This window comes from Canis lupus, chromosome 27 (assembly GCF_011100685.1).
Source record: "Canis lupus familiaris isolate Mischka breed German Shepherd chromosome 27, alternate assembly UU_Cfam_GSD_1.0, whole genome shotgun sequence".
Lineage (NCBI taxonomy): Eukaryota > Metazoa > Chordata > Mammalia > Carnivora > Canidae > Canis > Canis lupus.
In genome coordinates this window covers 14,385,885-14,411,435 of record NC_049248.1, presented here as the reverse complement: position 1 = coordinate 14,411,435, position 25,551 = coordinate 14,385,885, and the positions used below count along the sequence as shown (strand labels likewise).

Here is a 25,551-nt window from a genome sequence, read left to right as displayed (position 1 = left end):
ACTGAGACAGCTGGACCTGCCCCTGACGGTATCCAGACCCTGCTCCCATCTAGGTGGAGTGAGAACAGAAACCATGTCCCTCTGACCAGGAAAGCTTTCTCGGAGCAGAATTCTAGCACTGTCTCTTTTATAAGCTAGTTGCTCTTTTAAACCAGGACTTTTATTTCCTGTGCCCCAGGACACAGGGATCTGTTCCCAGGCCCTCAGTACTGTCCCTCCTCACTGTGTTTACACAAGGGTGGAGGTTCCCTTCGTCACTGTGCCTCTATTTCTCTTGCTTCAGTTTGCCATTCTCTCTACCTTTGGTTGCTCTGTATCTATTTAGTCAGCCCTCAGTTCATCTCCAGAAGGAATGGTTCTATTAACAGGTATAATTTGGTGTGTGCCCTCAAGGGAGTAAGTTCAGAGTCTTTCTATATCATCATCCAGAACCTCCTAAAGGGCATTAAAACACCACCTCAGGGTGCCTGGGTGGCTCAGTGGGTGAATGTCTGCCTTTGGCTCAGGGCCTGATCCCCGCTGGGGTCCTGGGATCAAGTCCCACATCAGGGTCCCCACAGGGAGCCTGATTCTCCCTCTGCCTATGTCTGCCTCTTTCTTTTTTTTTTTTAAGATTTATTATTTATTTATTCATGATAGACAGAGAGAGATAGAGAGAGAGAGAGGCAGAGACACAGGAGGAGGGAGAAGCAGGCTCCATCCCGGGAGCCCGACGTGGGACTCGATCCCGGGACTCCAGGATCGCGCCCTGGGCCAAAGGCAGGCGCTAAACCGCTGAGCCACCCAGGGATCCCCTGTCTGCCTCTTTCTGTGTATCTCTCATGAATAAAGAAATAAAATCTTTAAAAATAATAATAATAAAGCACCACCTCATTAACATAACTCAGGGGTGGTTGAAAGAGTCTGGTTCTGAATAACAAAAGACATCCATTTTAGCCTTTTGGCTCTGGATCTATTTCAGGAACCAGAAAAGATGCCCCTAAAGGCTCTTAGTGCTTCAGAAATTACAAAGGTCTTAGGAGGTGTGTGCCATAAACCATAGACAAGAGCAAATACATATTTATTTTTCAATATCTCAATACCCTAGGAACACACAATGGAAGTGTTCTGTCCAGAATGTTGAGGAGGAAATTCACAGTGGGTAGATGATGAAAACAAAGCTTTCCCAACACTGAGGTCCTATACTCAAAAAAAAAAAAAAAAAAAAAAGTGGAAATGAGAAAGCTTAGATAACATGTTTCATAATGAAGCTATTGATCTAACAACTATTATTACAAATACATTGAAATAATGGATGCAAATACACATCTCTCCTGCAATTTCCCTGCTAACAGTGTATGACCGGAGTCTAATCATCAGGAAATAATAGGTAAGTTCCAAACAAGAGACATCTACAAAATAACTGGCCTATAATTTTCAAAAACACCAAGATCAAAAAGCAATATGGACACTGAGGAAATGCTCCAATTTAAAGAGACTAAAGAAACATGACAACTAAATGCAAATGATGGTCCTGGAAAATAGAAAGAAAATTATAGGAATAGTTGATGAAATTTGTGTATGGACTATGCATAAGATAATAGTATTCTCTTTTTTTTTAAGATTTTATTTACTTATTCTTGAGAGACACAGAGAGAGGCAGAGACATAGGCAGAGGGAGAAACAGGCTTCCTGTGGGGGGCCTGGGATCACTCCCTGAGCCAAAAGCAGGTGCTCAACCACTGAGCCACTCAAGTGCCCCAGATTCTATAAATATATAAATATAAATAAATATATTTATTCTATAAATGTTAAATCTCTTGATATTGGTAATTGTATTGTAGTTATGTAAAATAATGCCCTTGTTTTTAAGAAATAAATTCTGAGCTATTTGATGGTAAAGTGTGTTAAATTAGTGAAACAAGGAGGCCATTTGACTGAGATGGTTCTAATACCTTAGCAGTCTATTGTAAGCAAGCCAAAACCTAAGTGTGTAAAGACCTCAAATTTAAGAAATCAAAACCTAAAGGCAACCAATCACAAATAGCCAACGAGGCTTTCCCAAATGAAGCAAATGCTTAATCTGTGGCCAATCAAATAATGTCCTTGCTTTGCTTCCCTTTTTTTCTATAAAAATCTTGCCCCTAACTCATGTTGGTAGAACTCTCCTAATCACTTCTGTGCTGGTGCTGCCTGATTTGAATCTATTTTTGCCCAAAAAAACTATTTAAAATTTTAATATGCCTCATCTTTTCACAGGGACATGATGTCTGTAATTAGTTCTTGAGTGGTTTAGAAAAAAGAGCAAGAATGATAGATCAAGTACAGCAAAATTTAGAAATCTAAACATATGTGTTACCTAACATGGATACAGTATATGGGAGTTCCTTAGACATATGCATGTTCCTTGTACAGACTTGCAACATTTCTGTAAGTTTAAATTTTTATCTAAATGAAAGTTAAAGAAATTTGAAACGGAATTTTGCTCACTTTTGTAAGAGTATTGAGGGTAAAAAAGAACTGACAAGTTAAAATGTTAAAGCCACTCTGAATTACCAAATTTGGGGGGCTCTATCAAACTACCTTCCTTTGAATAACAAGGACTTTTGGCAGTAAAATATCCCCATTAAACTGACACGGGTCCAAAAGAGTTTAATAAGATCCAAACAGGAAATACTAAGTGCCATTTCAAAACCTTTAGGCTGGCAGCAAAATATACAGTTCCCCCTGGACAAGACCTTCTAGCAATTACTTTAACCTATGCTCCAAAAGTAGTTTTAGAAAACTAGTCTAGGGGCACCTGGGTGGCTCAGTGGTTTAGCGTCTGTCTTTGGCTCAGGATGTAATCCCGGGGTCCTGGGATTAAGTCCTGCATCAGGCTCCCCACAGGAGCCTGCTTCTCCCTCGGCCTATGTCTCTGCCTCTCTGTGTGTCTCTCATGAATAAATAAATAAAATCTTTTAAAAAAATAGAAAACTAGTCTAGAATGTTTAGAAAATGGGCAAAACCTTTTCTTAAACAGCTGCTTATTTAAAAAATTAATAAAAATTGACTTTCACTTTGTTGGATACCTATGAGTTGGTCTTCACAAATCTTTGTAGAGCAACAGAGGAGCCAGCATGCCTTGAGAAGCTGCTGTCAGTGGCACTAGGAAACAGGAAATTGAGGAAGAGAGAGGTAAAATACCTTGCCCAAGATCAAACATTAAGGACATGATAGATCTAGGAATTAAACCAAAGTGTCTCTCTCAAAAGCCTATATTTATTCACTAATCAATCTGCTTCTGAGCCAGTATGGTTCATGGATCCGTTCCATGATATTTCATAGAAGTATCTCCATGTCATCGTGGTGACAGCCCTATAAGAGTGATGCCATCTCCCTTTTTACATGTGAAGAAAATGCTACTGGGAACTAACATATTCAAATTCACAAAAACGAGGAAGACATGGAGGCAAAAAACATCAACATAGTTATGTGCGATTTCAAAACCCATATCCCTTTTACTCATCAAGACAGCAAGAAATAGGGATGCCTGGGTGGCTCAGCAGTTTAGCATCTGCCTTTGGCTCAGGACCTGATCCTGGAGTCCCAGGATAGAATCCCACGTCGGGCTCCTTGAATGGAGCCTGCTTCTCCTCCCTCTGCCTATGTCTCTGCCTCTCATGAATAAATAAATAAAATCTTAAAACACACACACACACACACACACACACGCAGCAAGAAATAGATTACATTTGGAAAAATTGGGTATCATCAAGAAAGTGATAACTAAGTGAATCCCAAGCTCTAAATGTCTAAATTAACTAATATTAAATTATCACATGGGAACTTCCCTAAAACAGCCGCCAAGGCAAAAGATGATTTTTTAATGACTCTAAACATTGTCAGAAAATATTTTCATTTTAATCCAAAAACGTACACACTCTCACGTATCAGACTTTTTGTCTTTCCCTATTCCATTTCATGATCAGTGTTCTCTCTTCCCTTCCTCCCTCCCTCCTTTCCGCCTTCTCTCTCTCTCTCTCTCTCTCTCTCTCTCTCTCAATCTCTGGTTCTTTCTCTGCACTCCGTCTCTGTCTCTCCCTCCCTTTCTTCTTCTTCTTTTTTTTTTAATTTTTATAAATTTATTTTTTATTGGTGTTCAATTTGCCAACATACAGAATAACACCCAGTGCTCATCCCGTCAAGTGTCCCCCTCAGTGCCCGTCACCCAGTCACCCCCACCTCCCGCTCACCTCCCCTTCCACCACCCCTAGTTCGTTTCCCAGAGTTCCCTTTCTTCTTTCCCTTTCTCTCTTCTTCCTCCTTGACATTCTGGACACAGTTGTATAAAAAGGTTACAAAGGTTTCTGCTTCCCCCTAGTGGTATTGGTCTGGAAGTGGCAGTCACCATAGAAAATTCTGGACCTGGCAGTCACTTTAGGAAAATAGCAAAACTTTACAGAGAGTAATAAAATGACACTTTAGACTCCTCTAGAGTTTTTTGGAGACAGGGGCCAACAGGGTGAGAGGAAAGAACCTGTGATCACAGACAGACTAGTTAACGTCACATGGCCTCAGGAAATGCACCTGTGACCAAGAAGTTAAACTATCTCCTTCTCACAGTTGTTTTGTGGATTGAGATAATATACTAAAGGGTCTTGAAGCACAGTACACTCCCACTAAAAGGTAAATATTATTTGCTTTTGACAGCTCTATAAGGTTAGGAAACTGAGGCTCAGCATGGCTTACTTAGTATCTTAAGTTAACTCAGCCAGCGAACTGCAGAACGAAGCCCATAATCCAAGTTTTCAGACTCTCTAGTGTTCATCCTCACACCTCAGTATCCCAAATTAACAGTTGATAATGAGGAATCTTAAGAATTTTAAAAGTCTTAAGGGGATATTTTCCAACATTATCTGTGTTTTCCATTAAATCCAAAAAAATATGCATTTCAATGATTTGTGGTCATACCTTCCAGAATTACGTCTTAAAATTGTGAGAAGCACAGATTTGTGTCCAAAATATGTTCACAGAGCCTTACCTATAATAGTGCAAAGTTCAAGTCAAGCTAAACATAAGATATTTATGCAACAAACCTTTGTACAAATAATGACAACTGTTTTTACTTATTTATGCATTTATTTCTCGGTGCCGGATGCTGTTGTAACAATTAGGAACAGATCAAAGCATTCAATGAGGTAGGTGCTGTTCTGTTCTAGTCACTGATCAATCTGCTTCTGAGACAGATCCAGGGATCCACTCCATATTTCATTGCATGGTAACACCTATGGTGGGATATTGTGCAACAGTGAAAAAAATCATGTTTTCAATAATTATTAAATTATATGGACATGTGCTTACATTTAAAGTGTTAAGGTAGGGACGCCTGCATGGCTCAGTGGTTGAGCGTCTGCCTTTGGCTCAGGGCATGATCCGGGGATTGAGTCCCGCATTAGCCTCCCCTTAGGGAGCCTGTTTCTCCCTCTGCCTATATCTCTGCTTCTGCCTCTCTCTCTCTGTGTCTCTCATAAATAAATAAAATCTTTTTAAAAATAAAATAATAAAATGTTAAGGAAAAGACAGTATGAAGAATTGCATACTATATCATTTCAGTCTAAATGTGTGTGTGTGTGTGTGTGTGTGTGTGTAGTATCTAAATCTAAATAGTACTGTTCTCCAGGTTATAGATTATGAGTAATTTTGCGTCCTCTTTCATATTTTTCTGAATATTCTGAACTTTTGTAATGAGACCGAACTGCTGTGATCATCAGAAAATTTAGATGAAAAACTATTTTAGGGTGCTAAAAAATACAGAATTTCTAAGAACAGGCTTTAGTTTCCATTCACAGTTAAATAATGAATCAGGAAGTATACATGGGAAAGATTTGCAAGAAAAACAATTACCCCAATGATGGGGAATGGAGGAAGGATGTTGAAACTAAAAGGGAAGTGCCTGAGGGAGGGTGTTTAAAGAACACATGTGTGGCATTAACTTAGCCTACTGGATCCTACTTTTGATTGATGTCAGCTGTTCAGAAGCTGTCTTCTGACAGTAGTTGGATTCACTATAGACTGAACTAGTGCGGACAGTGGGTCCGTCGCCTTCAGAAGAGAACACAGGGAAGACCTGTGACCCAGAAGGTATAATTTCTGAATTGGAGAGTTTCAAAGTTACAATGGAAAAGCTGCAACAAGAGCTTTCTTTTTGACAGAAATCCAGAAAAGATGTGCTGCTTCCTACCAGCCCCCTCTGGCCAGGGCCTATCAGCAGCACCAAATGAGCGCGACAGAGGCCCACCTCTGAGATGGCATCTTCCCAGCCACTCGCAGGAGCCAATCATATCATCGCAATGGAAACCTGCAGCTCCAGATAATGTCACTTGGCCCCAAACACTGTACAGTGTGTGCCTTTCCTGTCTTCCTGAGAAAGTTGAGGTTGAGCTGCTGAGCCTGACCCTTGAAAAGCCTTTGGAATTCCTCCCGACACAGACTAGATAAGGGATTTATTTTTAATTGGAAATTTTAAGGCGTTTACTTTACCATCCCTTATTTGGTGCACAGATCTAGCTATTTCACGGAGATTTCAGCTCTGCCAATGAGCGGGAGCTGATACCTTTCCTCAGAAAATCTGGTTGGGGGTGGTCAGCAGAAGATTCAACAAGACATGAACAAGGGAAGTTCTTGCCTAGACCCACCCAGAGAAAACCCCAGAGAAGAGCGCTGAGCACTCATTTCATCATGAAGCTTCAAGAGCAGAGAAGTGCTTTTAACACAAATGAATACCGTCCAGTGCCCAACAGAAGCAGGAGGATTCTTCTCCCAACTCCTACTGCAGCCCCTGCTCTAAGGATCTGGCTTCTTCCCAGGCAGCTTCCTCTCTTGATGCTGTTCTCGGCCCTGCAGACACCCACCGGGAGTTCTGAGGTAGGGCACAACTCAGGTGATTTCTTCACTGTCCATGCTCCCCAGGGCACTTTCCTGGTGACAACCTTTAAGTGACCTGTGGTCACTTGGGATCTGATTTCATTCAGATATTTTAACAAATAATGCTGAAGGGTGTTGAAGGATGATGAAGGGTGTTGTGGTAGTGAAGAGTAGTGAAGGGTGTTGAAAGCAATTGTTAAAAATTGTGGGATTCTTTGGAGTTTCTACATTTGGCATTATGGAAGCTAGAGGCATACTGTTACTTATATATTTTTTTAAGATTTTATTTATCTATTCATGAGAGACACAGAGACAGAGGCAGAGACAAAGGCAAAGAGAGAAGCAGGCTCCCTGCAGGAGCCCGATGTGGGACTCGATCCCAAACCCGGGATCAGGATCTGAGTTGAAGGCAGATGGTCAACCGCTGAGCCCTCCAGGCATCCCTATAATGTTCTTTTCTTGATTCTCCATAAAATTTAAGTAAAATACTGCTTCTGTATTTCAAATGATGCAAAATATAGTCTGTTTGCTTTAGATTGTTTCATATGGATCAACTCCAAAAGAAGTATTATCATTTAAAGTTCTATATAATGAAAAATAACCAAATGTTGAGAGATAATAGAGTATATATTTGAGATCTCATAATATATTAAAGTTTTTAGAGCTCACAAGATTTAACAGCACATAATGAGATGGATTTTGTTTTGTTTGGGCTTAAATAGATTCTGTAGAACTATTTGTAAACCTTCTGTAAAGAGTTGTTGGTGAAAATCATTTAAGCAGTCTTAAAAATCTCCATTTTACACACAACTAGATGTCTTCTTATCATAAATAACAGTAAAAACACAAAAAGGTATGTTTCTGAGTTTCAACTGCAGCATCTTTGACATTGACTGAATGGAATCTTATCTCCTAATATATAAGAAGCACTGTTCATTAGAAAAGCACTATTTCTTTGTCAAGAAGAAAACATCTTGGAATTTAGATAATTGAAAATATGGCTCTAAAAAATAGACTGATGATACTTAATGAGCTTGTATTCAAATCTCTAACTTCAATTTAATCTGGGCTAGATATTGATAAGTAGAATTTAATTGACTACCCATGGGAAAATGTCTTTTTCCCAATCCTGGATTCTAAGAGGAAGGATGGTCCTAGGCACACCTCTCCTAACCACTATACCACTCCCCTGGTGGTTGGCAAGTTTAGTTGCCTGGGAACAGTTAGTTGACTGGGAACATCAGGAACAATAACTGGGCATTCTGACTTTGACTCTGCTCTTCATCCTCCTGGGAGTTAGGCACATGCCAAAGGGCCTGAGCCCTGTGTTCCTCATGACAAGACTCTTACCTTTGGGCAGGCCACAATCCAACACTGTTCTGCAGCTCAGTGGGCAAGTTTGCCTTGTTCCAGGGTTTACTCTTAACAAATCTTGCCATCAGACGTAAATATGTGTGCCTCAGCAATTCAGTAGTAAAGATGATATTTTAAATTTCATACATATACTCTTTTCCCCCAAATTTTTCAGATCCAGGTCAGAAGAGAGAGCTGTTATTTACTGGGGACCCCTTGGGAGAACCCAACATTACTCATCACTGAAGCTTTTTCTTAAATATGGTTCAGAGACTTAATATAGGTTTTAGGCATTCAAAAAAGAGATATTTCTTAACCCCCATGAGAGAATATGAAGGGGGGTCAGCAGGGAAAAAGAAAGTATACATAAACTTCTAGATGATCATTTGTTTTCTTCAAAGCACTATGCAAAAATACTGTTTTTGTTTATACAAGAAGGTCACACCCTCCCTGGGAAGGTGAGGGGTTTTTTAAGCTTCTAGTAATATTTATCAAACCAAATTCAATCTCCGGCACAAGTCACTGATCCAGGAGGTATTAGGGCAGTGTAATGATTATGAGTGAAACTTCAGCAAATAAATTTTGAGGAAAAGACTCGGCTTTATGGAAAATAGACAGCAAGCCACCACAGCCTACCATCTGATCTGAAAAGCTAAAATGAAGATTTTTCCTTTCCTATAGGTTGCAGTTAACATCGACTTTGACTTGACACCAGATTCCTTTGATGATCAGTACCAAGGCTGCAGCCCACAGGTCATGGAGAAGCTAAATCAAGGGGATTATTTTGCAAAAGAACTAAAAGCACATAGGAATTATTCTAGGATCTGGGCAAACGCCCACTTAACCTGGTTGAACAGAGCAGAAGATCTCCCCAGGAGCATGAATATTACACATGCTGTGGCCATCCTGGCTTATACATCAAACAACATTGTCCGCACAGATTTTACTAGAGCCATGGCCACTGCTGGCAGGTCCCCACAGCAGTATAAACACTCATTCCATTTCAAATACCTCCACTACTACCTGACTTCAGCAGTCCAGCTGCTAAGGGAAGAAATGATCCTGATGAATGGCTCTTCATGTTATGAGGTACATCATGAGATGAAGGGTAACTATTTGAAAGCCAACAGAGGGGCCACCATCCGATTTGGCCAGTTCCTCTCCACTTCCCTCCTACAAGAAGAGGCACAGAAGGTTGGGAACCAAACTCTACTCACCATATTTACCTGCCTGGGAGTGCCTGTACAAGAATTCTCTCTCAGGAAGGAAGTCCTGGTCCCTCCCTATGAGGTGTTCAAAGTTGTAAATATGAGCTACCACCCTCAAGGAAATTGGTTGCAATTGCAGTCAGCTGGGAACCTGAGCACATACAACTGTCAGCTGCTAAAAGGTATTATGTTATCGTTCTAAATCAAATCTACTTGTGTCAGGATCCCAGAACACCAGTCTTTTTAAAAAGTTATTTTTCTGAGTGGGTCTGTGGGGGAAAATTGACCTTCAGGAATGGCAGAACTGACAGATTAGAAACCTTATTTCTTTTCCCTCCCCTTCTTTCTCTATCTCTAGAAAAACTGTGCTTCTTCAATGGCACTAATATGTGGAGACTTCTAGACACAGAGAGTAAACCTCTACTGAAAAAGATAGCACATAAAAATATAGCATTATTACCTTCACCCTCAAACTCATTTTGGTTTTTTGGGGGTTTTTTTGTTTTGTTTTTGGGGGGGTTGTTTTCGTTTTTGTCATGGTCACTACAGGAATACGGAGTGCTAAGAGTAAAGCAGGAGGCATGATTTATTCATTCACCCTTATCTATTACTCATCTTCAATGTTCCAAAGCACTGGGATGGGAGGCCCCAGGCAATATGAAATGAATAAAGCAAAATCACTGCCGTAGGCGGATTTTAAGTCTACTGAGACATAGAAATATGAGCAAATGTCCACACGCAAAAGCACTAAGCAATACACCAGATGTTTAAGCAATGGTTGTGGCTTCTCAGTGCTGGAAGCTACTCATTCTCTCTGGAGAAAGTGAGAAAGTCTTAATGATAGAGGACCACATGGGACTTGAAGAAGGAATGGGACAGGGTTGTAAAAGAAGAGAGGAAAAGTCATTTTAAGCAGAAAACAACATACGCTGAATCAAAGAGATTTCAAACAGCCAGTGTCTTTAGGGAATCTCCACAATAGGATGTATAGGACGCAGGAAGAGGCTAGGAATGGAAAAGGAATAGGGGATTGATTGGGGTGGGGAGACTTCTGATGGGCCTGATGGTTAAAATTATTGTATTCTATACTAAGGGCTTTCTAACTTCATGCTAGAGGTAATGAGAAGTCATTGGAGGAGTGGAGCATCAATTATATCAGTATTTTAGCAAGAGTTCTGACAATATTGTGAAAAATGAACTGAAGCAGGAGAAATTGGAGATATCACAAAACAAAAAAATATTGTTCAGGTCTTTTTTAGAAAAATATGTGGCTAACTCCATTCCATCTCTGTATGATGCCAGCCACAGTCCCTGCACAAAATGGTAGTTCTGTGGCAAGTGCTATGCCCTGTTTGATTTAGAAGGAAGATCATCCTTATCCACATGTGCACTTGTTCACACTCACACTTAACTGCAGTTTCTGCCTTTGAAATATCCCCAAATCTTTCTCTATTCCATCATGGTTGCTACTGTTAGTAATTCAAGCTATCAGCATTTCTTAGCATTTGGGGGCTGCAGTGTAACAAAGATGCTAAAACAGGCATCCATATTGAGGTCTTAGGCTTGCTTACTCTGGCCTATCTGCAAACACAAACCAGGGAAGAGGTGACCTATCAACACTTTTATCTCCTCCTGCCTGCCCTTGGAAGTGTGACAGGCAGCAATATGAGCGAACTCAGTCTGTTCCATGGAACCAAGAGATTAGTGTTTGCAGAGGAGAATGAAAACCTAGAGTATAAAGCAAACAGTGAGATTCTGATAATAAATAAGGACAATCATAGCTACTTTCCAGGGTTCTCTGGAACTACACTTGACTAAGGCACTGTTGCTTTATTCTCATCATGATGAAGTTGAGAGAGAAAAATTTTTCTCTAGGTCAATTCAATGAGCACAGTAAAATACATTAAGTAAAAAGTTGTAGAATATTTACATCAAAGAGGAGGAAAAAAGAGTATGTAATAGAAACTATTACCCATATTCTCTACTCTGTAAATCTCAAAGAAAACTATTTCAAGACCCTCCCCCACCAAACTAATGATCTTTGCTTTCCTGTCAGGAAGCTGCTCAAACACAACTTTGAGTTAAGGCTTAGTTGGAGCAGCCATGCACATTGCTAGACCTTGGAAGCTTGGTTGGTCTTGACTGGATATTTGAAATCACAAATCATACGTGAGGGAATCCGTAATCTTTTGTTGCTCTGTAAGCTCTCTGTGGGCAGGGACATGACTACATAGTATTTAAGGGTTTGGCATAGAATCCAGGCAGTTTGACTCCAGATCCACTCTTTCTGGATTGCTATCCAACTTGTACCATCAGTCCAGTTGCTTAAACTCCCTATGTTTCTTTGACGATGTAAGGAGCATCATGATAGAGCCCCACAGGGTTCTTGTGAAAGTTTAAAAAATAAATAAAATACTAAATTACTTCTACATGACCTACCATGTAATAAATGGCAAATAAGTGTCTTAACTGACAAGTAACACTCTACCTATCCCACCATCCTGGAGCAGTATTGGATTGATCCATACATGAAAAATGGGAGGAGGGAGGTGGTGTTTTTCTTTTCTGGGAGTCCTTCTTTGGGATCAGTGGACTCTTTCCAGACCTGTTTTTCTAGATAACTCTTATTGCGCCGACATCAACCTCAGTTTAGAGATTCACAAATGGTCCCTAAGATGCTGTCTCTTATCCCTTCAATTTTTTTCCCATGCAAAAGCCACAAGCTATTTTAACATCTCAAAAGATCCCTCTGAGTCAGTGACTTGTTTCCTTTCCTGTTCTCTCTTAATCTGACAAATATCATACTTAAAAGACAACATGAAGACCTTTAAAATTGGTCAGCCAGGATACCGTAATTCTCCCAATGAAAAGACAATAGATCCAAGAGTACAGTTTCCCTGTCCTTTGATTTATTTCAAAATTGTTTCTGTTTACTTGTAACTACAGTTCTCAAGTTCAAAGAGTACTCAGGAATCTGTCAACCTCAGAATCAAAAGGTCAAATTGGTAGCATAAAATATTTAAGCAAGTCCATTTGCAAAAGAAAAATTAAGACATTCTAAACTAACAGCTCTCCCTTCTAATTCTTCTCTCACCCCTCTTGTGGCCTATAGTGGTTACCATAGAAACAGATGTTTTCATGCCCATTGAAAGACTCAAAATAAGTTATTTTAGTTATTTGTCCTTAAATGTTGCTTTGTTCAGGAAAATAATCCATGCCAAAAATCTATAAACACACAAATACATACTCTGTTCTGTACCATTGGATTCACAAAGAAGGATTTATTTGTTAAAATGTTTCACATAATCAAAATTCTTAAGCATGTTTCTAGAAAAAATACAGTCAACTTTTGTAGTAAGCCTGGTTTTACATATTAACTTTACCAGTTACTAACAGTGAGAACACGGGCAAATGGTTTAGTCTCCGTGTGCCTCTATTATGTGTAACATAGGGAGAAAAATCTAATGAAAATCTACCTTATAGGATTCTGGTGAGTATAAAATGACCTATGCGTGTTAAAGCTCTTAGAACAGATTCTGACACTAGTAAGTACTCAAAATTTCCCTAAGCTACTACTACTATGACATATTTACTTTATTAACTTCCTGTTCTTGTTTTTTTTTTACTCTGGGTTTTATCTCAAACTAGTTTTCCCTATTTGTACCATCACATTAGCCTTGAAATGGAGTGTCTATCTGAGCTGCATGGATGAAAGAATGAGTAATTGAGGGGCACCTGGATGGCTCACTTGGTTAAGCATCTGCCTTCAGCTCAGGTCATGATCCTGAGGTCCTGGGATTGAGCCCCAGTCGGGCTCGCGCTCTCCCTCTCTCTCAAATTAAAAAAAAAAAAAAAATTTAAAGAAGGAAGGAAAAAAAGAGAAAAGGGAGGAAGGGAGGAAGGAAGGAGGGGAGGGAGGAAGGGAGGAAGGAAGGGTGGAAAGAGAATAGATTTTGGAGCCAGGAAGGGCTGGGCATATATATTAGTAGCTATGTGACCTTGTGTAAATGACAACCTCTGAGCCTGTTTCTTCATTTATAAAATGGGGGCAAAAAGAACATTGTGCAAGTACTTGGCGTCCACCCTCTCAAACATAATTGAAAAACCCTGGGAGGGACACCTGGGTGGCTCACTGGTTGGGCGCCTGCCTTTGGCTCAGGTCGTGATCCCGGTATCCAGGGATCACGGATCCAGGATCGAGTTCCGCATCGGGCTCCCTGCGAGGAGCCTGCTTCTCCCTCTGCCTGTGTTTCTGCCTCTCTCTCTCTCTCAGTCTGTATCTCATGAATAAATGAATAAATCAAGAAAGAAAGAAAGAAAGAAAGAAAGAAAGAAAGAAAGAAAGAAAGAAAGAAAGAAAGAAAGAAAGAAAGAAAGAAAAAAAAGAAAGAAAGAAAGAAAGAGAAAGAAGAAAAAGAAAGAAAGAAAAGAAAGAAAAAGAAAAAGAAAGAAAGAAAGAAAGAAAGAAAGAAAGAAAGAAAGAAAGAAAGAAAGAGAAAGAAAAGAAAGACCCTGGGAAAGCACTTTGCATGTGGAAGTGGGATAATAGTTTCATGGCACAAATGTGTGCTTCACTGGTATTGACAGGCAAGAAAAAAACAAAGAAGAGACAGAAGAAACAATGCTTATCATTGTTTAAGTGCCAACTTTTTCATAGATAACTATCTAAAAAAATAACACTTGTTAATCTCCACATTCTAACAGAAAGAGGCTATAGATAGCATTTCCCTCCAAATATCAGATTAACTAGATATACTGCATATCAATTTTAGCTTCTGCTTTTCTTCAAGGGGTTGACTGTTTCTTTCTGAATAATCCAATATAATTCACAGATTCAGAGTTCATGAAATACAAGGTATAATAATTATGTATTTCTCCCCAAACTGTATACCCTAAGGCAGAGATGACCAAATTTATGTTATAATCCACCAAAAATAAATGATACTTATGTAGCAAATTTCATTCACAGAAGGTTTTCACACACATTATCTGTTTAATTCTTACAACTACCCTGTACATTGGTTATTGACCCCACTACACTGATTTGAATACTGAGGTTGAGAGAGGTTACATGGTTTGTGTGAGATTATTCAGCTTATAAATAGACTAAGAAATATGTATGCACTATTAATTTTCCTTGTCTACTCTTACTGGTAAAAATGGGATTTTAAATATTGTTTATATATATAGAATTCCAAGAAATTTCAGAAAACACAAGGGATTTTATGTATTATTATGTGAAAACAATGGAAAAATACTTCTCTGTCATCTCATCATCCTATTGAACAATATGTTCAAATGCTGAGGCAATCACAGAGTTGAAGTTTTCCTCAATCAAACATCTTTTCTACCCTAAATAGTCACTGAAGGCTGGTTGAAAAGGAGATCCCACTCACTATTTAGAGCATTTTCTAAAGGTTTCCATCTTCCATCTCATTCTATATCCTCATCCCAGCATATTGCCAATCTTTAGTTTCTTGTATTTATTTTGCTTTCATCAGCCATACCCTAACTGGTTGCCAATCTTCTCCATCTTTCCATGAAGAGCATGTATGTATAGGAAGTACATACACACACACACACACACACACACACACACACACACACACACACCAAGCAGGATTGTATGAATACTTTTTGCCCACTTTGTAATTTTTTTTTAAGATTTTATTTATTCATTCATGAGAGACACAGAGAGAGAAAGAGGCAGAGACATGGGCAGAGGGAGAAGCAGGCTCCATGCAAGGAGCCCGATGTGGGACTTGATCTGGATCCTGGGATCATGTCCTGAGCCAAAGGCAGATACTCAACTGCTGAGCCACCCAGACATCCCATCCCACTTTGCAATAAAAAAAAAAAAAAAAAAAAAAGAGAGAAAGAAAGAAAGAAAGAAAGAAAGAAAGCAAGCAAGCCTATGTGTGGACATGCCATATATGGAGAAACAATACTGTGGCTAAAAAGATAGAGTTGAGCCAGACTGCCTGAGTTGGAATGCTGCCTTCACTACATACCAGATGTGAGATGTTTGGTTAAGTTTCTCCACAAATCAAAATGTCACCTTTTGATCAGCGGAAAATAAGGAGAATAAGAATAAATACCTCATAGATATCCTGTGAGGATCAAGTGAGTTAATTGATAGCATTGCTTAAAACAGACCACAGCACAGAACAAGTTGCTAATCAATGTTAGCTTTCATAATGGTGATGAAGATGATGGTAATTAAAATGGGGATACTGGTGATGATGATGGTGTTGCTGCTGACAATAAAGACGGAAAATCAGGAGATCTCACACACTAAAGAAGAGATGGGTCACCTGGGGTAAATCTATGAACTTCTTGGTGCTGTTCCATTACCGTAAAATAAACAAGCTGAGTTCTGTTAGTTAGAAAACAATCTAAGAGGATACTTTTTTTTAAAGCAGCTAACTGCAGATATTTGTATTAGGAGTCTTCTACATTAAAAAATGAATCAAAGGACAAATTAGATAGTTTTTTGGAGTTTTTTAAGATTTTATTTATTTATTTGAGAGGAAGAATGAGAGACAGAATGAGGAGGGGGGAGGCAGGAGGGAAAAGCAAAGCCCCCTGCTGATCAGGGAACCTGATGTGGGGCTTGTCCCAGGAGGAATCATGACCTGAGCTGAAGTCAGATGCTTCACCAACTGAGCAACCCAGGTGTACCAAGGTAGTTTTTCAAAAAACAAAAACAAAAAAGTCTGCTACCTAAAAGATCTCTAACTTTGTTTTGTTTTTACAGGTTCTGGCAAAAAGTACAATCCTGCTCCTATGGTTATTGCTTGTCTCTCCTTTTTGACCAGTGTTGTCATCTCTTCCAAAAGTGGAGTATAAATGAAACTTGTGGTTTTGCTTTTGCTGTGCCCTTTTGCTTGATGCCAGCCAGGGCACCCTGAATACCCTTGGGGACTCACTCTGCCTGGTTATCAACTGATGTAGCGCTGGCTCAGCCTACTGCCTGTGAGTGGACCTAGAACTCAGTGTATTTCTTCTTCATGGACACAGATTTATCCTGGGATAGAAAAGGACCCAATCAAAGCTGGTGAGATACAGTCATGGTAATTTTTTGGAATTCGGATCGGAAATGGGGTGGGGGCCTTTTTACTGAATGAAGATTAATGAAAGCAGAGTATGAGTCTACAGTTGCTGGCAGCTATCTTGCCACCAGTAGGGGAAACTCTATCTCCTTGAGAATAGAGTGAACACAATGAAGGAAGAACTAAAAAATGAAAAGAAACAGTTCTGATAAGAATATATGAGCCCCTAGATCCAACTATGCCTGAGTCAGAATCCTGGGCTTTTTTTATTACATAAATCAATAAATTGTATATTTTCATAAGTAATTTGAATTAAATCTCCTATCTAAAGTGATCAAAGGACTTTTTGGAGTTATGGATACAAGGATTCTCCATTACTTTTATTAGCCATCCTAAATGGGAACAGATCGAGAAGCTTGAGTTCGAAAGCACAGAACAAATTCTTCATCAAATGGAAAAGCTTTAAACCCCAGAGAAATAATTAAAGCAAATTTTCTTCAGAGATTTTTTAATCAGCATTCAAAGCCAAGCCAGTGTAGTCTCAAATAGGAGGAAATGTGAAAACTTGAGAAATAAAAGGGAAAGTTAATAAAAGATGTTAGTGAAATCTCATTCACTGGCAGTAATGGGATGCCACACCTATTTCTACAGTATTACAAAATTTAGAATTTAAATTCATATGTTAATTTACAGAGGGACTTTATGGCAAATTGGATTTTAAGTCATCTTCAAAACTTTAGGTACATTTATTAGGAAAGCACATGCATGTGTGTGGATTTATTTTTTTTTTATTATTATTTTTTTAATCTATGATAGTCACACAGAGAGAGAGAGAGAGAGGCAGAGGCACAGGCAGAGGGAGAAGCAGGCTCCATGCACCGGGAGCCCGACGTAGGATTCGATCCAGGGTCTCCCGGATCACGCCCTGGGCCAAAGGCAGGCGCCAAACCGCTGCGCCACCCGGGGATCCCCATGTGTGTGGTTTTAAAGGAGAAGATATGGGAGAAAAAAATCTGATAACCAAGCAAATATCAAAGATATATCAAGTCCCCACTATGTGACAACAATTAAACAAACGGAAGTATAAATCACCAAACCTCACAGCTGGGAATATTCTCTTACTTCCCTCAGGGGGTGACAGGGGTTGTTCTCCTGATTTCCAAAGACCCTAGTATTGGGCTAAATGGAGTAAAGGGGGAGACTAGATCTATCCTTTGAGTTATGAAAGTCTATGCTACTTAGCCCCCCTGAGATTTGAGTAATAAACAATGAAAGTGAAATCAGTTCATCTGACCCCAGTAGGAATGTCTAAAGGGATGGTGTCTTGACAGAAGAGACACAATGGGGAGTTAGCTGCATAAAATCACCCAGTAGAGAATTTAGGCATCTAGTACTGTCATTATTTACATGGCATTTTGAGAATAGGGCCAAGGGCATCTCTATCATCTAGCTTACATTGGCCTCTACACCAAATAAGGCAAGCATATAATTTCCATAGACACAGTTTACATGATTTATTGCCCAGGGACCTTGGCAAGTTAGTAGCTCCTGAGTAGAGAATTCTGTGGGCCTGGCTCTGGGAACAAGCTTTGCTCTGAGCTTTAGTGAGGCAGAGAAAAGCCTCCCAACATCTTGCATATTTTGTTTCTGTGCCATATAGATGCACTTATTGAGCCAGACTATGTACAAAACACTTTGGGGATTAAATGTTGAATGTAATATGCCAGATCTTCCAAGAGTTTACAGTCTCTTGGGAGAAATTAAGAACACAAACAAGTCACAGAGGAATACCAAAAGAAAGGGGCAAGTCAAGTTTTCTGTTCACAAGAGTTCAAGAGAGAAACTCCTGAGGCAAGGGAAGAACCAATAAGGCTTCAGGGAAGAGGCAGCATTTGAGCAAGGCCTTGGGACACTGAGGTGGGAGCGAGAGATGAGAGGAAGAAGACAGTGAGTGTAGGTATGTGTCAAACGCTTAGAGCCAAAATGCATACAAATAGTAAGTACTTCAAATTTAGAGAAAAGTGAGATCCCACTGTCCTATGGTTGGAAACAGCTTTCTATGGGAAATGAGGCTCAAGGGAAGGCTTCAGAGGGAAAAGAGAGAGCTGAGTAGAAAGGAAACAGAGGATATAGGAATGATCAGTGTACATAAGGGTCAGGAAATAGGTGTGACAGAGTGAAGCTGTAATGTGGACTGGAGAGGAAATTGCCACCCAAGCTAAAAAGTCAGCCTAATGCATTGGATCTTCATGAGAAATCCATTTTCTGAGTAAGACATTCTAGATAAATGACTCTTACAGCCACAGCATCAGTGTCCCTTAAGAACTTGTTAGAAATTTGAAGTCTGGAGCCTGATCCCAAATCCGTAGAATCAGAAACCCAGGGCCTGTGTTTAAGAAGCCCTTCAGGCTTATGACTTATGGGATTATGATCCATAAAGGAATAACCAGGTTTTTGAAAAGATAACTTAATTCTTCCTCCTGCTGCTGCTTTATAGGGCAAATCTCCAGAGATCGAAGTTATTCTCTTGAGTGGTATAGATTTGTGGGTTGAGGATGAATATTCATATTTTACATTCCCTCAATCTCTCCCTATAGTCCTAAATTTTTGTGCAAGTAGCCAGTGAAATGGACATTTATTTAAATCAATTCAAAGTTCATGAAATCTTAGGAGATGAGTTTCAAAAAAAATTCACTGTAATTTCTGCTTTTAGTCTGAGATATCTTTGAAGATAAAATGGATAAATTCACATGGATTGCTAAAAGGGCTGACACTAAAGTTGCATAGTATTCATCTCCTATAGTAACTTTTATTAATGCTTCTCCCTTCTTGTGCACATGAAAAAATAATCTGGCTTCACTTGTTTTATTTTTATCTTTATGATTCAATGTTCTTTTTTAAAAAAAGATTTTATTTATTTATTCATAAGAGACACAGAGAGAGAGGCAGAGACACAGGCAGAGGGAGAAGCAGGCTCCATGCAGGGAGCCCGATGCGGGACTCAATTCCAGGACTCCGGGATCAGGCCCTGAGCCAAAGGCAGATGCTCAACCACTGAGCCACTCAGGTGTCCCTTTGATTCAGTGTTCTAATATGCCTATCTGATTGTCCCAAAGTTCCCTATTTGCTCTCACTTTAAAAAATAATAAATCCAGTGAAAGAAAATTCCTATAGAGCTTGATTTGCTTAGAGAGCCAGGACTCTTGGCCTGAGTTGTCCAATGATCTGAATCAAATTGAATTATAGTTTATGAACCAGATCTTCATTTGGTAAAATTGAACATTTATTGAGCTAGATGCTTTCAGAGATGCCAAAATGTACAAAACATTGGCAAGTGATAGAACATGGGAAAAAAAGGTATTACAAGCATTACAGGACTCCCTCACTGGCTTCCTTATCTTCTTGTGGTAAATGCCCATGTGTTTTTTATTTTGCTTTATGGCAGTTCACTTTTTCTTCCTCACTTATGCTTCATTCAAGCAGTGAGGTCACACTGTGCTCGCGGAGGAAGAATGAAACTAGATAGAAAGTAGAAACTAGTGAGTCTTCCCCCAGGTTGCTTTTCAAAACCTGAAGGAATTGACAGCAACGAGAAGAACCCAAAATAAAGAATCTGAAAGACACATGCAATAAGAGTAATAGGTTTGAGAAGAGTGCATTCCCCCCCAAACCCCCAGTATATCCACCGGCTGGAAGCAACAGCAGACAGGCAGTCATCAGAGTAGGCAGATTAGAAGTCCTTGGTGGTGAGACAAGGCCTTTGAGAGGCCCTGTCAGTGATGGCCAGCTTCACAGGAGCCACCTGCCTCTGAAAACCCCTGCTGTGACTGAAGTATGTATGGCCCTTCCTAACCTCACAGGGCTATACTAGCTGCCATTCCCATTGAAGTGTGGTGAAGACCCCCCCACTTGAACTGCCACTAGTCATGCTTCCTGTCATTTCATAGGAAGACTCTGCCCAGGACTATTCCTGGCCCTTGTCCCATTCATTTCCAGATGACTCCCCCAGCTGTTGCAATATCCCTGGACAGTCTAACGACCAAGAGCAGGCAAGTGAGGACCTGAACACACACAGGTTCAGAGAAAGTAACAAAGCGAGAGCTCCACCTCCCTTCTCCCACTTATATACGTTTATTTTTGAGGACAGAGTAGCAAATGAATCAGAGTTCAAGAATGTCCTCAAAATAAGCCAGCTAGAGGATCACCTGGGTGGCTCAGTGGTTGAGCACCTGCCTTCGGCTCAGAGTGTGATCCTGTGGTCCTGGGATCGAGTCCTACATCAGGACTATGTCTGCCTGTGTCTCTGCCTTTCTCTCCATGTCTCTTATGAATAAATAAATACAATCTTAAAAAAAATAATAAGCCATCTACTAATGGATACCTATTTCAAATGCGCAAGGTTTCAGCTTTGGAGCTGAGAGATAATGTAGAGTTCACGTCTTGAAACTCATCCTTTTCTCAAGCCCTCTAAGTCCTGAAACTTTCAAATCCCCTTGGCTCTTGCCACAGGACATTCTGAAGGTCTTCCTGTTTAGGGGGCAAGGAAGAGATTCCTAATTCAAAATTACAGTGGTGATTCCAATGACAGCCTTGGCTTTGGGAGCTGAGCTCCTAACTCAGGCTAGCAAAAATGCAACTTCAAAGTATCCACAACTGAGGAGGTCATGGTGGCAACCTTGGTGGATGTGACTGCATCGTAGACTTCAAAGTACATAAACAGAGTGTCTTCTTCCCCAACTCCATCAAATGCTCACAGTTTTTTTTTTTTCTCTTTCAGTTTTTCATATTTCAGCCTAGTTTTTAAGTGTAGGGAAATATATTTTATTTGTAGAGGAGAAAATGAGATTTCAAACTTGAGATGAGAACATGTTTGAATGAGGACAAACCTTAGGTATTCTCAGAAGAAAAATTCCAAGAAAGAACTAGAGTTATTCATTGCTTTTTTAAAATTCTCAACAAAGTTCCTGTTAGGTATCATGTAGAATAGGGCCATCTTGAAAGCATACACTCTTTCCCATAGATAAGGGCCAAAGACTTTCTGGTAGGCAAGGGATTTGTCTAACCTTCCTTCCCCAATACAAGCACATCTCAGAAATCCTACTTCTATGAGTGTTACAGTCTTTTCTTTGTGAAAGGTTAGAGCACCTCCATTTTTGAAACTCCAATAGCTCCTAATTATAAGACCTCAATAGGAGACAGACAAGAATAAACCATTTGCCCTGGTCTTATCCAAGTAAGAAAACTATTACTCTTCATTGATTGTTCTTATTTACTCCTGGATAAGTCATACCAAAAGAATCTAGTGATGGCTTATGATAGGTAAGGCACTGATGATACAGAGATTGGTATATGAGTGACAAAAATGCAGAAGGTAGGGGCACCTGGGTGGCTCAGTTGGTTAAGCATCTGCCTTCAGCTCAGGTCATGATCTCAGGGTCCTGGGATTGAGCCCCACAGCAGGCTCCCTGCTCAGTAGGGAGTCTGCTTCTGCCTATGCCACTACCCCTGCTCATTCTTTCTCTCTCTCTCAATTAAATAAAATCTTTTTAAAAATGCAGAAAATTACTTTATATGTTTCCTGTGCCTGAACAGTAGTTTCTGCCAGATTATCTAATGATAATGCTAACATTTACCTGGACTTCTCACTGTAGTATCTAGAAATAGGACTACTAAGAGTAGAAATTAGTTTAGGGTTATTTTAATTATGCTTTAAGATGATATGTAATGTTTAGAGACATCCTCAAATGTAATACATTTCCTTGATGTTCTGAACAATATGTTATTTTTAGTAACTGCCATTTCAAGTAGGTTTTCTTTGATTATTTTTATTTGAATAAAGCAAAACTTGAGGTAAATGGTCTACTGGGTGACTACTCTTTGTACTTCTGTCCTAACATAACTCATTTGTGGCATCAAAGGTCTTAAAACATACTCCAAATATTCACAGGATACGAAATGATTTTCTGATAGAAATGAGCAGTTCTGTTGCACTCCTACTAGTAATTGGCTTTCTTGGGCACAGAAACCTTGGTTTCCATAGTATTTATGGCTTTTTGGAGGACTTCTAAGATAGGCGCTATTGTTTTGACAACCTCCTCCAACTGAACTGCAATTGACTTGATGGTATTCTTGGAATCCTCAGTTTCTAGCGCATCCTGCAATTTTTTCAAGATGTCTATTGTACCAATTTTGGATGGACCCGGACTTGTGTTTTTCTTGGATGTGTTGGCATCTGATTGCTCTTTGGTGTCTTTTCTATAGAGGTCACCTAACTGAAGATTCATGACGGGATATTTCATCAAGAGTGAAAGAGAAGATTCCAAAATCCTAAGGATGTTACTACTATTCAATGCAGAGAGAATGACTGGTGTTTGAACAGTTTTGAACACTTCTTTAGCTGACTGCTGCAACTCCTTTACATTGGTGGTATTCTCAACCACAGAGCAAACAGCTGTTGCAATCTTGGAATATAAAGGTTCCTTTTGCATTTGGTCATACTTTGTCTCCACTACAGATTGCATCTCTTTAAAAATTTTGAACATTTGTTCAAAGACATCCTTGGCATTATCATCTTCTTTCACAGTTATGGACTGGATCTGAGTATTCATAGTGCTGTTAAACAATTCAATAAGCATGTTAGTGAAGGCAGCAAGATCTTGCATGTGAAGGAAAAATGTTTTGGCAGCTTGAACCAGCCTCGCTTTATCCTCTTCTGATTCTGAAGACATTTCTCCAACAAAAATGTTTCAGTACTGCAAAATAAAGTAGTAATAAAGATGAAAACTTAAATTATATTTGTCAGCCATAAAGAGATTGACAGTATAATCTAACTGTGAAATTAACTACTGTCAAGGGTAGGAAAGCCACACAGGCTATAAAGCAGAAATGATCCTGTGCTTTAATAAAAATAACAACAAAAATAACTAAAAGACAGAATAGGGATGTTTCAAAGAATTTAAGCCACATATCAGATTTTGGATGGTACTGGATTCTCAATTGGATATGCTGATATTTTCTTAGGTATCACCCTAAATAACTATCCAATCTGGTGGAAAAGATTGTATAAGGCTTAAAACTTACATAGAAAGGCTCTGGTTCCTGTTAAGATAGAGCAAGCACACTGAGTACAACCAAAAATCCTGAACAGAATATATAAAGTAATTCTCAGATAACTCTGAAGGGTGGGTAACAGCAGACCAAAAGGATAGAATATGACACTTCAAGATGATCAAGGCCATCTGATGCAGACTCCCAAGATTTCTGTCTTGCCTAAGAATGTATCTGTACTTTCACTGTAACTCACCCTCTTCTGCTATAGAGGGGAGTGTTGACGTCTCTAACTAATGTTCACAAGTAGAAGTCTGGGGGAGATACAAAAAGATAGGATTGTGAACATTGATCCAGGGATCCCAAACTAGCAATTTGCAGGCAAAGTCTGACCAGCAGATGTATTTTGTTTGAAAAACAAAACCTCCAAAGATTCAGTGTTGCCTAGAGAATAAAATCCAATTTCCTAGCATGGCATTTAAGGTAATCTACAAACTGCTCTTAATTTTCCACTAGTTCCCTTCCCTTCACTGCATTCACATATATCCTGGGCCACTAGCATAGTGGATTAATTTTGTTCCCTGAAAATGCTCTACAACATTAGCTCCTTTGTTCACAGTATTCCCTCCACCTGCATTAACTCCTCCCTGCCCTACTACCTACACACCTATTGAAATCCTACTTATCCATCCACACACCCTTCTTCCCTTTTTTCCTCTGTGCCCATATACAGTAAGCCCAAGATATGTCAATTGCAAAATGACACACTGGGCCAAAGTAAAGTAACACCCCGCTTGGTCCTCCTTTAAAACTATAGAGCAGGGGATCCCTGGGTGGCTCGGTGGTTTGGCGCCTGCCTTTGGCCCAGGGTGCGATCCTGGAGTCCCAGGATCGAGTCCCGCGTTGGGCTCCCGGCATGGAGCCTGCTTCTCCCTCCTCCTGTGTCTCTGCCTCTCTCTCTCTCTCTATGTCTATCATAAATAAATAAAAATAAATAACTCTTTAAAAAAATAAAATAAAACTATAGAGCAGAACTTTAGATTTTACACATCTCCTAGCTGATGTCCCCGTTCTGAATCCTCTACTCACCCATTAACAATAGAAATTATTGTTATTAATGTAAGAAGAATGGCTACCATTCAGTAAGTTTTTGCCATATATTAAGCACTATCTCAAATGCTTTACATGCATTATCTCAGTTGATCCATATGACAATCCATAAATTACAAACTAATATATCACACCGATTTAAAAAATGAGATTAAGAGACTTTCCCAGGGCTACATGGCTAGAGAGTGATTATTTTGGGGGTACACAAAATAAGGACTGTCCAATTCTAAAACCTTTGTGTTTTTTTCCATTAAAGTTTTATGGGGACTGGGTGATCTTCCTGCTTCTGAGATGTCCCCACTGTAGATGAAACAATGAGGATGAGAACAGAATCTAGAAGGAGAATCTAGAAGGAGAATCTAGAAGGAGAAGCTTTAAGAGAAAGAAGTTGATCTATAAGGCATTCCTATTATCAGGGCATTCACCAACATAATAAGAGACGGTGATAAAGAGCAGAACTAGCCAGGAAAGAAGAGCACACACACAAAAACTGCATTTGGCTACAAATAATCTGGATTTCTGTCTCTTTCAAGAACGTAAACAGAGGCATCAGCAACAGATGTAGTATAAATGCAATAGAAACTAGAAGGAAACTTAATATCTGGAATAGCTAACAAGACAGAATGCCAGAAGCTGAGAGCTGCAATCAAAGAGCCATCTTCTCCGCTGAACTGAATTAGCTCAGTTGTACAGCACTTTTCAACAATTAACGTCCATGAAAGAACAGAAAATTAAATGTTTTACTGTGTTATTAGTTTTTCAAATTAGACTGTTTCATACATACTTATTTTATTTTATTTATTTATTTATTTATTTATTTATTTATTTATTTATTTATTTATTTATTTATTTATGATAGGCACACAGTGAGAGAGAGAGAGGCAGAGACACAGGCA

General features: G+C 39.5%; 2 protein-coding genes across 17 annotated transcripts in view; one reads left to right on the top strand and one right to left on the bottom strand.

Moving 5' to 3' along the window:
* Positions 1-5,101: 5,101 nt before the first annotated feature.
* C27H12orf60 (chromosome 27 C12orf60 homolog) overlaps positions 5,102-25,551 on the bottom strand; it is a 31,281-nt gene continuing 10,831 nt past the window's right edge. For 9 of the 14 annotated variants that reach the window (XM_038576881.1, XM_038576880.1, XM_038576883.1 and 6 more), the window contains one exon: positions 22,308-23,250. In XM_038576881.1, the coding sequence (XP_038432809.1) occupies positions 22,495-23,226 (732 nt within the window). In that variant the 5' untranslated portion in view covers positions 23,227-23,250 and the 3' untranslated portion in view covers positions 22,308-22,494. Of the gene's footprint in view, positions 5,247-9,261; positions 9,412-22,307; positions 23,251-24,402; positions 24,451-24,888; positions 24,911-25,551 lie in introns of those variants that run through there. The other 5 variants (XR_005379899.1, XR_005379897.1, XR_005379896.1 and 2 more) reach the window with 4 other exon arrangements.
* On the top strand, positions 6,076-25,544 carry ART4 (ADP-ribosyltransferase 4). Of its 3 annotated transcripts, none has more exons than XR_005379895.1 (4): positions 6,076-6,885; positions 8,920-9,628; positions 16,204-16,503; positions 25,515-25,544. XR_005379895.1 is itself a non-coding variant. In XM_038576874.1 (3 exons), exons 1-3 carry the CDS (start codon positions 6,700-6,702, stop codon positions 16,293-16,295), a joined length of 987 nt encoding a protein of 328 aa, XP_038432802.1. In that variant the 5' UTR covers positions 6,076-6,699; the 3' UTR covers positions 16,296-16,832. The 3 variants fall into 3 exon arrangements, 1 of the variants encoding a protein (XP_038432802.1); XR_005379894.1 differs by lacking the exon at positions 25,515-25,544 and adding an exon at positions 17,315-22,353; XM_038576874.1 differs by lacking the exon at positions 25,515-25,544 and having other exon boundaries at positions 16,204-16,832.